The 15,402-nt window shown below is 42.9% G+C and overlaps 2 protein-coding genes across 2 annotated transcripts in view; one reads left to right on the top strand and one right to left on the bottom strand.

Annotated features, from left to right (window-relative positions):
- LOC128358610 (40S ribosomal protein S17) overlaps positions 1 to 15,402 on the top strand; it is a 554,334-nt gene that overhangs the window by 291,140 nt on the left and 247,792 nt on the right. The gene's annotated exons all lie outside the window — the stretch shown is intronic.
- Positions 1 to 15,402, bottom strand: part of itga11b (integrin, alpha 11b) — an 87,982-nt gene that overhangs the window by 3,405 nt on the left and 69,175 nt on the right. The window contains exons 22-29 of the mRNA XM_053319441.1: positions 13,100 to 13,176; positions 12,388 to 12,471; positions 10,224 to 10,329; positions 5,785 to 5,898; positions 4,546 to 4,632; positions 4,257 to 4,367; positions 3,486 to 3,581; positions 469 to 582 (exon numbers count right to left, since the gene is read on the bottom strand). Coding sequence (XP_053175416.1) covers positions 469 to 582; positions 3,486 to 3,581; positions 4,257 to 4,367; positions 4,546 to 4,632; positions 5,785 to 5,898; positions 10,224 to 10,329; positions 12,388 to 12,471; positions 13,100 to 13,176 — 789 coding nt within the window. The remainder of the gene's footprint in view (positions 1 to 468; positions 583 to 3,485; positions 3,582 to 4,256; positions 4,368 to 4,545; positions 4,633 to 5,784; positions 5,899 to 10,223; positions 10,330 to 12,387; positions 12,472 to 13,099; positions 13,177 to 15,402) is intronic.

The following is a 15,402-nucleotide window of genomic DNA, read 5'->3' as shown; positions in this document are numbered from 1 at the left end:
TGTGTGTAGTCTTGTTTATCTATATTTGTGGGGACCCAAGAAAAACCGAACCTTTGTGAGGACTTCACAAAGCTTAATGATTTTTACGAGATCTAGAGGGTCCCATGATGTACCTGGGGTGTGTGTGTGTGTGTTTGTGTGTGTAGACTTGTTTATCTACATTTGTGGGGACCCAAGAAAACCAAAACTTTTGGAGGACTTCACAAATTTAACAATTTTTATGAGATCTAGAGGGTCAACTGATGTACTAGGTGTAAGGTGAGGTGTGTGTGTATAGTCTTGTTTATCTATCATTGTGGGGACCCAAGAAAACTGAAACTTTGTGGGGACCTCATAAAGTTAATGGGGTTTATTTTAGATCTAAAAGGTCAACTGATGTCCCTGGTGTGTCTCTCTCTCTCCCTGTGTGTGTGTGTGTGTGTGTGTGTGTGTGTGTGTGTGTGTGTGTGTGTGTGTGTGTGTGTGTACCTTCCACAGGGCCAGAACCAGTAAGGCCAGCAGCAGCAGGCCTCCCAGTGAGCTTCCCAGTATAATCCAGACGGGGATGGTGTAATCCTCATCTTTCCTCAGCTCCAGGATTATCTGCAGATCGAACACATTCATATCATCCGCTGACCAAATGAAATCTATTCAGTTCTGACTGTGTGAGAGTTTCAATGATCTGATGAAGAGGAAATAAAATCTGCACGTAAACCGAACTGACTTATTCTAATTTTACTGTAAATCAATGGTTCTCAAAGTGGAGTTCATTTATAAGTAATATAAACTTTCAAACATTTTATCGGATAGGGGTCCATGGTCTAATTTAGTCTGCATTTGTAAGTATAATATGACTGACTGTATGTTTGTGTTGGAGTTTCTGAAGCTTAGACATTATAGTTTATTTAGAGAGACATCATCATCATCATCATCATCATCATCATCATCATCATCATCATCATCAGACAAAATAACAGGAAGCTAGAAGAAAAGGAAAGTTTCAAAGTTCTCTACATTTAGTTGAACTTAAATAAAAAACTAGATATGTACATTACAGAGATAGTATATAAATGTTTTTATAAAGATGATGTTTAAGTGTTCATGTAAAAGAAATTACATGTATACATATTTTAGTGCTGCAACAATTATCAGATTGTCAATTATTAAATTATTACCATTTATTCTGATATACGGTTATAGTTTTGAGTCATTTATAAAGAAAAGAATGCCTATATTCTCTGATTTCAGCCTCTAAAATGTGAATATTTTCTGGTTTCTTTAGTCCTCTACAACAGTAAACTGAATATTTTTGGGTTGTGGACAAAAAAAGGATGTCTGTTTGGACTTTATGTATCAGTAATTTACATTTTTCACCATTTCCTGACATTTTATGGACGAAACTCACTGATTTAATCATGAAAATAATAAATAGATTGGTCAATAATGAATAGTTGTATGCACTCTATTTAAAATAAATACCGGATGATGTGATTAAGCATATAAAAAGCAAAATAAAAGCAAAAAACTACATAAAAAGTTCTAAAATCTATAAATGAAATTAACACAATCAGCAAAAACTTCCCATTATAAAGTTTTTGAAGGCAGAACTTATTGCTTTGGTGATGCATTATTATGGTATTATAGTGTTTCTATTATTTTGTCCACCCCTTGCACATGCATTATGGATGTATAATAGAAATCCTGATGTCTTCTTCACCTACAGTAATGATGGAAACCTGACTGTAATAATGATTTCTGACAGCAGATGGCAGCAAAGTTCTTCTTCTCATACAGTTTTATATGTCAGAGTTAAAACACTGTGTTCATTCACTTTGGACAAATGACTAAGCATTAATAAGTAATATATTATATAATAAGTTAACACCATGTAGACACGCAATAGGGGTCAAGATATTAAAATAAAGAACATATGACTTCCTGTTTGAAGTGACGCTCCAAGCTGTGATTTTTAGAAAATGAATTCACTTACTTGAAGTCACAGCTTTATTTCAGACATACAGTACTGTGCAAATGTTTGATTCATTAAATTAAAGTGAGGCTGCTTTCATAAATGATAGAATAAATAGTTTGGATTTATCAATTAACTTCAAATAGAGTCGAGTAAACAGCAGCTTTGTCTTTTTTAAAACAGCAGCAGTCAGTTGTTTGTTCTTCTTCTTCTTCTGTTTTTCTTCTTCTGCTTCTGCTTCTTCTTCTTCTTCTTCTGCTTCTTCTTCTTCTTCTGCTTCTTCTTCTTCTTCTTCTGCTTCTTCTTCTGCTTCTTCTTCTTCTTCTGCTTCTTCTTCTTCTTCTTCTGCTTCTTCTTCTGCTTCTTCTTCTTCTGCTTCTTCTGCTGCTGCTTCTTCTTCTGCTGCTGCTTCTTCTTCTGCTTTTGCTTCTTCTTCTGCTTATTCTTCTTCTGCTTCTTCTTCTGCTTCTTCTTCTTCTTCTGCTTCTTCTTCTTCTGCTTCTTCTTCTTCTGCTTCTTCTGCTGCTGCTTCTTCTTCTTCTTCTGCTTCTTCTTCTTCTTCTTCTTCTTCTTCTTCTTCTGCTTTTGCTTCTTCTTCTGCTTCTTCTTCTTCTGCTTCTTCTTCTGCTTCTTCTTCTTCTTCTGCTTCTTCTTCTTCTTCTTCTGCTTCTTCTTCTGCTTCTTCTTCTTCTTCTGCTTCTTCTTCTTCTTCTTCTGCTTCTTCTTCTGCTTCTTCTTCTTCTGCTTCTTCTGCTGCTGCTTCTTCTTCTGCTTCTTCTTCTTCTTCTGCTTCTTCTGCTGCTTCTTCTTCTGCTGCTTCTTCTTCTTCTTCTGCTGCTTCTTCTTCTGCTGCTTCTTCTGCTGCTGCTTCTTCTTCTGCTTCTTCTTCTTCTTCTTCTGCTGCTTCTTCTTCTTCTGCTTCTTCTTCTTCTTCTGCTGCTTCTTCTTCTGCTTCTTCTTCTGCTGCTGCTTCTTCTTCTGCTTCTTCTTCTTCTTCTTCTGCTGCTTCTTCTTCTTCTGCTTCTTCTTCTTCTTCTGCTTCTGCTGCTTCTTCTTCTGCTTCTTCTTCTGCTTCTTCTTCTTCTGCTTCTTCTTCTTCTTCTGCTGCTTCTGCTGCTGCTTCTTCTTATTCTGCTTTTGCTTCTTATTCTGCTTTTGCTTCTTCTTCTGCTTCTTCTTCTTCTGCTTCTTCTTCTTCTTCTTCTTCTGCTGCTTCTTCTTCTTCTTCTGCGGCTTCTTCTGCTTCTTCTTCTGCTGCTTCTTCTTCTTCTGCTTCTTCTTCTACATCAGGACTCTGTGGGTGTCAAACCATCTGCTGCATCCTTTTTTCTATTTCTTGCAGAGGATAGTTAGATAGTTATGACTCTAGCTGCATATTTGGGCTCATTATCATGCTGCAGAATACATTTCGGACCAATCAGACGGCTCTCTAATGGTTCTGCATTATGAATAAGAATCTAAAACCTTTGCACAGTACTGTATGTTAAATAAGTTTGTGTCTTCATTAGTCCGGTGAGACTGGAGAGAAGAATTGTACCTGTCTGACGGGTTTGTCCTCCTGCAGGAACATGGGACTGGATGCTTCCAGCTGGATGGTGGCGGCCGTCAGCAACTCCAGAGACTTGAAGTTTATCTGAAACAGGAAGCGGCTAGCGTTGAGTTAAACCCAAAGTAATAATCATTTCAAATAATCACAGGCTCTTGTTTCAACTCAGGCGGTCCATTAACCCTTACATACTGTTCGGGGTCTACATTTGTGAGATAAAAAACACCTTAAAAACTTTTCTTTTAGCCAGAAATGTGATGACTTATCCTCATGTGACCCAGAATATACAAAAAAAGGGAAATATTTCAACTTCTAAAAATGGTTTTGTGCAGCTGATACACATTTTTATTGAGTGTTTGACTCAAGAAATTCAGAAATCACCATTAAAAAGAATACTGTTTATGCATCATTCATTGAAAGCGTCATGTTCTCCAAAAATGGACCATAATATAGTGTGATTGCACATATTTTTTCAACAAAAAGCGTAAAAACCAAAGACCTATACTACTAATTTATCATCTATTAATGACTGATGAGGCGTTCATTGATGATTTTGATGGCTCTGAAATGATGAATAGACAGTAACTATGAGAGGATATTGTGAAATGCCAGAATATGAACAGTATGTGTGGGTTAAACATCCACTTTGGTTGTAATCTGCGTTCGATATTTACAAAAATCCTAAAAGTCAGACACTGAAAACTACAAAGCGAAACCTTCTGCGGACTCTTTAAAGACACATTTGGTTTTTAAATGACTCACAGCGAGCAGAGCGGGGAGCTGAAGGCTTCCTCTGAGCGTCACCTTCACCTCTCTGGAGGCCGGCACATTCAGTCTGCACTGCACCGGCATGCTCACACTGTTACTGCGGTTCTGCACACACACACACACACACACACACACACACACACACACACACACACACACACACACAGAGAGAGAGAGAGAGAGAATTAAACACACACTTATCTTCAACAGTTTCTGATTCCTGGACTTTTCTTGAGCTCATTGAACTTGACTCTAACTCCGTATGGGAAACATCGTGACTTACCAGCTGCGACAGGTGAGACAGGTCTTCAGCTGTAACCTGATTGGTTGTTCTGAGTTGAGGCAGGATGCAGTGAGACCCAGCTACCTGCTGAAAAGGAAGAGGAGAAGCATCAGCACCCAACACAGTTATGTTTTAAGATAAGATACATTTATTGTCCTGCAGGAAATTTGTCTTTGGCTAAAAGTGCAGAATATAGCTGCACATAAACAACATACAGGACCACACATGCAAACAGTGAACACAATAAGATAAGAGTGTTGACATGATTTCACAGTATTTAATTCCATATTGCACGTTACCTAGGTAACCATGGACATGTTAAGGCACAAGTTAAAAAATAATAAAATGACATAAAATAAATAAGCTACACTGTAAGGACGAAAAGAGGAAGGAATTTAGGAGAGGAGGAAGGGAGGAAGGAAAGGAGGAAGGGAAGGAATAAGGAGGGAGGGAGGAAAGGAGGGAGGAAGGAAGGAAAGGAATAAGGAGTCAAGTCGAGTTTATTTATAAAGCACATTTAAAAACAACCTCAGTTGAACCAAAGTCCTGCACAGTTATTAAAAATACAATATAATTACACACAATAATAAGGAGGAAGGGAGGAGGAAGGGAGGAAGGAAGAAAGGAAAGGAGTAAGGGAGGAGGAAGGGAGGAAGGAAGAAAGGAAAGGAGTAAGGAGGGAGTGAGGAAAGGAGGGAGGAAGGAAAGAAAGAAAGAAAGGAATAAGGAGGGAGGGAGGAAGGAAGGAAGGAAGGAAGGAAGTGAGGAAGGACGAAAAGAGGAAGGAATCTGGGAGAGGAGGAAGGAAAGGAGGAAGGAGGAGGGAGGGAGGAAGGAAGGAAAGGAGGAAGGAGGAAGGAAGTGAGGAAGGACGAAAAGAGGAAGGAATCTGGGAGAGGAGGAAGGAAAGGAGTAAGGAGGGAGGGAGGGAGGGAGGGAGGAAAGAAGGAAAGGAGGGAAGAAAGGAGGAAGGGTAGGAAGGAAGGAAAGAAAGAAAGAAACTAAGTAAGGAGGAAGGGAGGAAGGAAGGAAAAGAGGAAGGAAAGGAGGGAGGTAGGAAGGAAAAGAGTAAGGAAGGAAGGAAGGAAGGAAGGAAGCAAGGAGGGAGCAAAGAAAGAGGGGAGGAGGGGAAGAAGGGATGGGGTCAGTTTGACCCGGGAGGAGGGGAAGAAGGGATGGGGTCAGTTTGACCCGGGAGGACGACAGGAGGGTTAAAAGTTTAAAACCATCTAATCTCACCTGCTCGATGCTCCACTCTGTAATGTTGACCAGCTGGTTCCCCTTCCTGCTCACGGCCCAGATATCAGCTCTGAACAGGACGTCCTGCACGGGGAACACGCCCAGGTTCTGGATCTGCACCAACCAAGAGAGATTAAAAACATCATCAGTCTCATAATGACCCGATCGTTAAGACTCATTTGTTTTCCGTAAAGTTGGAAAACATCCAGAAGTTAAAAACATCCATGCAGTTATTCTTCTTTCCTCCTTTCCTTCCTTCCTCCCTTCCTTCCTTCCTTCCTTCCTCCTTTGCTCCCTCCTTTCCTTCCTTCTGCCTTCCTCCATTCCATCCCCCTTTCTTTCCTTCCTTCCTCCTTTGCTCCCTCCTTCCCTTCCTTCTGCCTTCCTCCATTCCCTCCTCCTTTCCTTCCTTCTTCCTTACTTCCTTCCCCCTTTCTTTCCTTCTTTCCTTCTCCATCCTTTCCTTCCTTCCTTCCTTCCTTCTTTCCTCCTTTCCTTCCTTCCTCCTTTGCTCCCTCCTTTCCTTCCTTCCTTCCTCCATTCCTTCCCCCTTTCTTTCCTTCCTTCCCCCTTTCTTTCCTTACTTCCTTCTCCCTCCTTTCCTTCCTTCCTTCCTTCTTCCTCATTTGTTTCCTTCCTTCCTTCCTTCTGCCTTCCTTCCTTCCTTCCTTCCTCCCTCCTTTCCTTCCTTCTGCCTTCCTTCCTTCCTCCCTCCTTTCCTTCCTTCCTTCATTCCTCCATTCCCTCCTCCTTTCCTTCCTTCTTCCTCCCTCCCTTTTCTTTCCTTCCTTCCTTCTTCCTCCCTCCTTTCTTTCCCTCCTTCCTTCCTTCCTTCCTCCTTTGCTTCCTCCTTTCCCTCCTTCTTCCTTCCTCCCTCATTTCTTTCCCTCCTTCCTTCCTCCCTCTCTCCTTTCCTTCCTTCTTCCTCCCTTCCTTCCTTGACTCTAGGACAACAGGAGGGTTAATGTCTCTTTTTCATTTTTTATTATTTTTTTATCCTCATCTTGAAAAAACATGCAAAAAAAGACTAAAAACTGAAAGAGGAATGAAAGCGGAATCCATAAATCCTAACGATAAAGCATTCATAGCACAGGACAGGAGTAGGGAGGATAGTTATTTTGGTGAAATTGAAACACTGTGGGAGAAATCACAGGAAGAATCGCAGGAAGCTAAAAAAAAAAAAAGATGACTAGAGGAAATGTTTTATAAGAATTGGAGAAGGAAAATACTTTGAAAGGTATTAACGAAAGATTTATAATGACAGTTTTTGAGTTCTCGCTCTAGTTCAACCTGATGTTTGATGTCAACTAGTTCTCAGTAGAAACAAGCAGTGAGAACAGAGCTTTGGTTTCATCACACTGTAAAAAATCTAATTAGTTGTTTCAACTTAAAAGTATGAGTGAAAAGGCTGCCTTAAAATTTTGATTTACATACTTTAATACAACATGCTGCAAGGACGGAAAGGAGTAAGGAAGGAGGGAAGGAAGGAAGCAAGGAAGGAAGGAAGGAAGGAAGGAAGGAAGGAAGGAAGCAAGCTAGGAAGGAAGGAAGGAAGGAAGCAAGCTAGGAAGGAAGGAGGGAAGGAAGGAAAGGAGTAAGGAGAGAGGGAGCAAGGAAGGAGGGAAGGAAGCAAGCAAGGAAGGGAAGGGAAGGAGGGGAGGAAGGAAAGGGAGGAAAGGAGTAAGGAGGGAGGGAGCAATGAGGGAGGGAAGGAGGGAAGGAAGCAAGCAAGGAAGGGAAGGAGGGGAGGAAGGAAAGGAGTAAGGAGCTAACCCTTAGTGAGGACTTCACAAAGTTAACGATTTTTATGAGATCTAGAGGGTCCCATAATGTACTGTGTGTGTGTGTGTGTGTGTGTGTGTGTGTGTGTGTGTGTGTGTGTGTAGTCTTGTTTATCTATATTTGTGGGGACCTGAGAAAACCAAAACCTTGTGAGGACTTCACAAAGTTAATGATTTTTATGAGATCTAGAGGGTCAACTGATGTGCTTGGTGTGTGTGTGTGTGTGTGTGTGTGTGTGTGTGTGTGTGTGTGTGGTCTTGTTTATCTATATTTGTGGGGACCCGAGAAAACCAAAACCTTGTGAGGACAACAATTTCAGTAATCGTCAGTCAAACGGACATAAAATAACAGGCAAAATCCCATTTTACAGTGCATCGTTTAAGTTGACAGCTGCTTATCTCCAGAAATAACTGATCAACATTATCATTGATTAGGAGTCATGTTTCTGTCCACCTGCTGAATATAAAGTCTAACATTCACTCTCTTATAGCTCTGTTTTTACTCTCTACCAACTCCTGAGGGAAAATATCTGTCTGTTTAAGCTGCTAAATGCTCCACTATGTTTGGTGCTGAGCAGGTAGTGTACAGTGCTTTTATTCTGAAAACGACGCTATGAGAGCACTGAGAGTGTAAAGTTGCAGCCAGACAGTTAAACAATGAGTTGAAACTCAACTATAAAGATCCGTAAAGCTGCAGATTCACAGACAGCTCAGACTTCATCTTAAATATATTGATTATAAACACTGAATATGTGACTTTAATGTAGAGGAATTGTGAGGCTTGAGGAGGAAGGGAAGGGAAGAAAGGAAAGAAAGAAGGAAAGGAAAGAGGGAAGGAAAGGGAAGGAAAGGAAAGGAAAGGTAAGGAAAGGGAGGAAGGAAGGAAGGAAGGAAGGCATAGACAAAGATCAGAGGACTATGAATATGGGAGGAAAGAAGGAAAGGAAAGAAGGGAGGAAGGAAGGAAGACATAGAGAAAGATCAGAGGACTATGAATATGGGAGGAAAGAAGGAAAGGGAGGGAAGGGAGGAAAGGAAGGAAGGAAGGAAGGAAGGAAGGAAGGCATTGAGAAAGATCAGAGGACTATGAATATGGGAGGAAAGAAGGAAAGGGAGGGAAGGGAGGAAAGGAAAGAAGGGAGGGAAGGAAAGAAGGGAGGAAGGAAGGAAGACATAGAGAAAGATCAGAGGACTATGAATATGGGGAGGGAAGGGAGGAAAGGAAAGAAGGGAGGAAGGAAGGAAGGAAGACATAGAGAAAGATCAGAGGACTATGAATATGGGAGGAAAGAAGGAAAGGGAGGGAAGGGAGGAAAGGAAAGAAGGGAGGAAGGAAGGAAGGAAGACATAGAGAAAGATCAGAGGACTATGAATATGGAGGAAAGAAGGAAAGGGGAGGGAAGGGAGGAAAGGAAAGAAAGAAGGAGGGAAGGAAAGAAGGGAGGAAGGAAGGAAGACACAGAGAAATATCAGAGGACTATGAATATGGGAGGAAAGAAGGAAAGGGAGGAAGGGAGGAAAGGAAGGAAGGAAGGAAGGAAGGCATAGAGAAAGATCAGAGGACTATGAATATGGGAGGAAAGAAGGAAAGGGAGGGAAGGGAGGAAAGGAAGGAAGGAAGGAGGGGAGGACTATGAATATCCTTTCTTCTCAATCAGGAGAGTCTCTTAGAGATTCTTTGCTATAGTCTGAATATATTTTGACTCCTAATGGGAATAAAACAGGTGCTACTAATCACATGAACATCGAGCCTGAGAGTCTGAGAGTCTGACGGTGAGCCAGCGAGCGTAACACAAGGAGGGAGGAAGGAAGGAAGGAAGGCAGGAAGGAAGGAAGGAAGGGAGGAAGGAAGGAAGGAAGGAAGGAAGGGAGGAAAGAAGGAAGGAAGGAAGGAAGGAAGGAAGGAAGGGAGGAAAGAAGGAAGGATGGAAGGAAAGAAGGAAGGGAGGGAAGGAAGGGAGGAAGGAAGGAGGAAAGGAAAGGAAAAAAGGAAGGAAGGAAGGAAAGGGAGGAAAGAGAAGGAAGGAAGGTAGGAAGGAAGGAAGGAAGGGAAGGGATGGTAGGAAAGAAGGAAGGGAGGGAAGGAAAGAAGGAAGGAAGGAAGGAAGGAAGGAAGGAAGGAAGGAAGGAAGGGAGGAAGGGAAAGAAGGTAAGAAGGAAGGGAGGAAAGGAAAAAAGGGAAGGAAGGAAGGAAGGAAGGAAGGAAAGAAAGGAGGGTAGGAAGGGAAGGAGGGAGGTAAGAAGGTAGGAAGGAAAGGAGGAAGGAAAAGAAGGAAGGGAGGGAAAGGAAGGGAGGAAGGAACGAAGGAAGGGAGGGAAGGAAAGAAGGCAGGAAGGCAGGAAGGAAGGAAGGAACGAAGGAAGGAAGGAAGGAAGGGAGGAAGGAAGGAGGAAAGGAATAAAACAGGTGCTACTAATCACATTACCATGGAGCCTGAGAGTCTGACGGTGAGCCATGCGAGCGTAACACAAGGAGGGAGGAAGGAAGGAAGGAAGGAAGGAAAGGAGGAAAGGAAGGGAGGAAAGGACTACTAATCACATGAACATCGAGCCTGAGAGTCTGAGAGTGTGAGAGTCTGACGGTGAGCCAGCGAGCGTAACACAAGGATCCTGAAAGTGAAATGTTGAGGAGGGGGTGATTCAGCTTCTGTAACTCACATAATAAGTCAGGTTGAAGGTGGGAGAGCTGCTGTCTGCTTGTTCCCAGGAAGAAGAGAACGAAGAGGAGTCTGCTCGGATTTCAAAGCGAGGAGGGTTGGGGTCTCTGACGGATAGAAGAAGAAAAGAAGAAAAGAAGAGAAGAAGAGAAGAAGAAGAGTTTAACATGTGGAATAAAATGAATACGTTTCAATCAATGTACACAGACAGGTTTTACCTTCCTGTCGTCCTCCCGGGTCAAAATTGACCCCTTCTGTTTTGACTGTTCCTTCTTTCCTCCCTTCCCTCCTTCTCCTCTTTCCTTCCTTCCTTCCTTCCTTCCTTCCTTCTGTCCTCCCTCCCTCCTTGTGTCTTTCTTTCCTTCCTTCCTTCCATCCTTCCATCCTTCCTCCCTCCCTCCTTGTGTCTTTCTTTCCTTCCTTCCTCCTTCCCTCCTTGTCTCTTTCTTTCCTCCCCCTACCCTTCATCCCCTTCCTTCTTTCCCTCCTTCCTCTTTTACTTTCTCTTTCCTTCCTTCCATCTTTCCTCTGTCCTTCCTTCCCCTTCCTTCCTCCATCCCCCTTTCTTCCTTCGTCCCTTCCTTCCTTCCATCTTTCCTCCATTCCCCCCCTTTCCTTCCTCCCTCTTAACGTCCTTCCTTCCTCCTCCCTTCCTTCTTTCCTTCCTTCCTCCCTCCCATCCTTCCTCCTTACCTCCTTGTCTCTTTCTTTCCTCCCTCCTACCTTCATCCCTTCCTTCTTTCCTCCTTCTTCCATCCTTCCTCTTTCCCTCCTTGTCTCTTTCTTTCCTTCCCCCTACCTTCATCCCTTCCTTCTTTCCTTCCTACCTCTTTTACTTTCTCCTTCCTTCAATCCATCTTTCCTCTGTCCTTCCTTCCCTTCCTTCCTCCATCCCTCTTACTTCCTTTCTTCTTTCCTCCCTTCCTTCCTTCCCTTCCTTCCTCTATCCCCCTTTCTTCCTTTCTTCCTTCCTCCCTTCCTTCCTTCCCTTCCTTCCTCCATCCCCCTTACTTCCTTTCTTCTTTCCTCCCTTCCTTCCTTCCCTTCCTTCCTCCATTCCCCCCTTTCCTTCCTCCCATCTTTCCTTCCTTCCTCCCTCCCTTAATCTTTTCTTCCTTCTTCCTCCCTTCCTCCCTTCCTTCCTCCCTTCCTTTCCTTGACTCGAGGACGACAGGAGGGTTAATCATCATGATGTTAGTCCTAATTTGATTGACAGCTCTTTGATTTACAAACTAACACCAGACATTAAGATGTTCATGTTTTTTTGATTCTGCAAAAGGATTTAAATCTATAAAATGCACCAAAACATGGAGATATTATAATATGCTTTAACCGATGCATCTAATTGTTCAGACACACTTTTATTTTGACACCGCTGATAAATAATTACTGTATTCAGCAAACATCAATAAGGTTTCAGCAGAGTTTAGATATAGAATAAAATAGAATATTGTCTTTATTGTCATTGTACATCTTTTACTTTCTCCTTCCTTCCATCTTTCCTCTGTCCTTCCTTCCTTTCCTCCCTTCCCTTCCTTCCTACCTTTCTTCTTTCCTCCCTTCCTTCCTTCCTTCCTTCCTCCCTCCTTTCCTCTTTTCCTTCATCCTCCCTCCCTCCCTCCCTCTTTTCCTTCCTCCTTTCCTTCCTTCCTTTCATCTTTCTCCATCCATCCTTCCTCCCTCCCTCCTCCCTGTTTTCCTCCCTCCCTCCTACCTTCCTTTCCTTGACTCGAGGACAACAGGAGGGTTTAATCATTTAAAAACACAGAATCAGATCATGATATTAGTCCTAATTTGATGACAGCTCTTTGATTTACAAACTAAAACCAGGAATTAAGATATTTTGAACTGTGAGCAATTGAGAGTCTAAATATCATCACATGCTTTAACCGATACATCTAATTGTTCAGACACACTTTTATTTTGACACCGCTGATAAATAATTACTGTATTCAGCAAACATCAATAAGGTTTCAGAAGAGTTTAGATATAGAATAAAATAGAATAATGTCTTTATTGTCATTGTACAAATTGAAACGCAATCCTTTTAAAAGTGCAGAAAACAATAATTAATGAATAATTTGTATTTGTACAACACATGGGATTTATGTACATTATAAATTTCTGTGATGTCATCTCATGCGGTGACATCACTCGCGGCTCACCTGGTGAAGACGAGGTCAGTCTGGTACTTCAGAGGGAGGGTGATGTCATTCTCGTTGTCGTCTGGGAAATAATCATCACCCTCACTGATGAACATACACACACATGCACCCACACACACACCACACACACACACACACACACACACAACACACACTCATTTATTATTATTATGTATTTAAGCCTCTTGTTGTCCTCGAGTCAAGGAAGGAAGGAAGGGAGGAAGAAGGAAGGAGGAAGGAGGGAGGAGGGAGGGAGGGAGGGAGGGAAGGAAGGAAGGAGGGAGGGAGGGGGGAGGGAGGGAGGGAGGGTGGAAAAGAGGAAGGAAGGAAGGAAGGAAGGAGGATGGAAAAGAGGAAGGGAGGAAGGAAGGAAGGAGGATGGAAAAGAGGAAGTGAGGAAGGGAGGATGGAAAAGAGGAAGGGAGGAAGGAAGGATGGAAAAGAGGAAGGGAGGAAGGAAGGAAGGAAGGAGGATGGAAAAGAGGAAGGGAGGAAGGAAGGAAGGAAGGAGGATGGAAAAGAGGAAGGGAGGAAGGAAGGAAGGAAGGAAGGAAGGAGGATGGAAAAGAGGAAGGGAGGAAGGAAAGAAGGACAGAGAAAGAAGGAAAAGACACACACACACAATGTGCATGTATTTAAGTCCTGCTAAGTCACCGTGTAGCACCATCACATTAAAGAAGAACAAATGTCAGTGTGGCATCTGCGGTCTCACCTGCTCGCTGCGATGACGATCCGCATGTGATCCAGAAAGACGGATCGGCTGAGCTCAAACTCCACACGGAAAAATACCTGGACAGGAAGAGACAGGAAGCTTCACATCCAGTAACAGAACATATCAATATTATTTATCCTCTTCTTTGGAGCAAAACTTAAGTGACACACCCAAATTAAAATGTCTTTAGCTCCTAAATCACAGTGACTAGATATAAAAAGGAGGACTTGCCTCAAAGGAGACCTCCCAAAGTTTCTTGTGAAAGTGTCAGAAACACTCGAGGTGAGACAGAAACAGAGCAGAAGGTCTTTGAAGTAAAAAAAAATGTCAGCAGAAGTTGAAATACTTTGTGCACCTAATGTAAGCTCTGTAACCACTGACTAGGGCTGGGCAATTAATCGTAAAATAATCTAAACCAACATTTAGAAACTCTAATCTTGCTCATGTCAGTTAATCGTGGTGTTCACTGTTGCCATGACAACAAAGGTTGCATATCTTTAAGGGATTATAAAACTTGTCTCCAGTGATGATTTGAACCCAAACCATGATCTTTACATAGTTCTGATAAAGTAGACTAGATATTAACCACAGCGTCATGAGTCAAGGGAGGAAGGGAGGAAGAAGGAAGGAATTGAGGAAAGGAAAGGAAAGGAAGGAAGGAAGGCAGGGAGGAGGGAGGGAAGGAGGGAGGGAGGAAGGGAAGGAAGGAAGGGAGGATGGAAAGGAAGGGAGGAGGGAGGGAGGAAGAGGGAAGGGAAGGGAAGGAAAGGAAGGAGGGAGGAATGAAGGAAGGAGGGAGGGAGGGAGGGAGGGAAGGAAGGGAGGAAGGAAGGAAGGGAGGGAAGGAAAGAAGGAAGGGAGGGAAGGAAGGAAAGAAGGAAGGAAGGACACTGTTATGTCCTATAAGCTGGTTCAGTACATCAAATGGTAACATTTAATTAACACATTACTACTTAAAAATGATGTTTTCAGTCTAAATAAGAGCCCGAGTGATTGTCTGTGAGGCTTTAACCTTTGTGTCGTCCTTCCGGGTCAAATTGACCCCGTCTGTTTTGACTGTTCCTTCTTTCCTCCCTTCCTTCCTTCTCTATTTCTTTCCTTCCTCTCTTTCCTCCCTTCCTTCTTTCCTTCCACCATCCACCTTCCTTCCTTCGTTCCTACCTTCCTCCCTCCCTACCTTCCTCTTTTCCTTTCTCTCTCCCTCCCTCCTTCCTTCTTTCCTCCCTCCCTCCTACCTTCCTTCCTTCTTTCCTTTCCTCCCTCCCTCCTTCCCTTCCTTCTTTCTCCCTTTCCTTCTTTCTTCTTCCCTTCCTTTCTTCCTCCTTCTTCCCTTCCTTCCTTCCTTCCTCCCTCTCTCCCTCCTTCTTCCCTTCCTTCCTTCCTCCCTCCTTTCCTTCCTTCCTTGACTCAAGGACAACAGGAGGGTTAAACTAAATACCAGAAGATGATAACATATAGTAGTGTTTTATTATGAAAGGGTTTGGGTGGATTTACAACAACGTTTGAAGACTCCATGATTTTATTTTAACACAAAGTCTTCCTGATTACAGCAAAACCACAAGAAGGAGAGAGAAGTACTTTAAATACTAAGTCAAGCCTCTAATCCTCCAACACCATTACATCTCATCACTTTACGATATTATAACTGTGATACTTCGCCTGTCGCACGCATCCCAACATTTTGTTTTTTGTGGTTTCTTGTGAGCCGACTGAAGCTGCTCCTCATGTGTTCCCCTCCGGCTACGTCTCACCTGATCCGGCAACCAAAGGCCTTGTTAAGAGGAAACTCGCAATAATCTGCACCACAGTCTGGACCAATAAAATGGACTTTATTTCAGACGGGCATCTGTGAAGTGGGCCCTCGGGGGGGGGCTTACAGAGCGGGGGCGGGGGCCGTGATCGCGTTTACAGGGACGTTCATTAAGCTAATGAAGGATTTAAGTCAATGGCTGTCCGTCGAAGCATATTCCCCCCGTGTTTAATCACTATCATTAGTCTGACTGTATAACAGCCGTCTGATGGTCTAATAACACCAGTTTTATTATCTGGTACACAATAATAGACACTCACATTTCACCCCAAATATTTAGGCTGATTCAAAGTTACCATTTGAACCCAAACCATGATCTTTACATAGTTCTGATAAAGTAAACTAGACATTAACCACAGCATCATGAGTCAAGGGAGGAAGGGAGGAAGGAATCGAGGAAAGGACAGGAAAGGAAGGAAGGAAGGGAGGATGGAAAGGAAGAGGGAAGGGAAGGAAAGGAAGGAGGGAGGAATGAACGAAGGAGGGAGGGAGG

The sequence above is a fragment of the Scomber japonicus genome, chromosome 5 (genome assembly GCF_027409825.1).
Source record: "Scomber japonicus isolate fScoJap1 chromosome 5, fScoJap1.pri, whole genome shotgun sequence".
Classification (NCBI taxonomy): domain Eukaryota; kingdom Metazoa; phylum Chordata; class Actinopteri; order Scombriformes; family Scombridae; genus Scomber; species Scomber japonicus.
The sequence above is the reverse complement of the archived record's forward strand: the minus strand, read 5'-3'. Positions and strand labels throughout refer to the sequence as shown.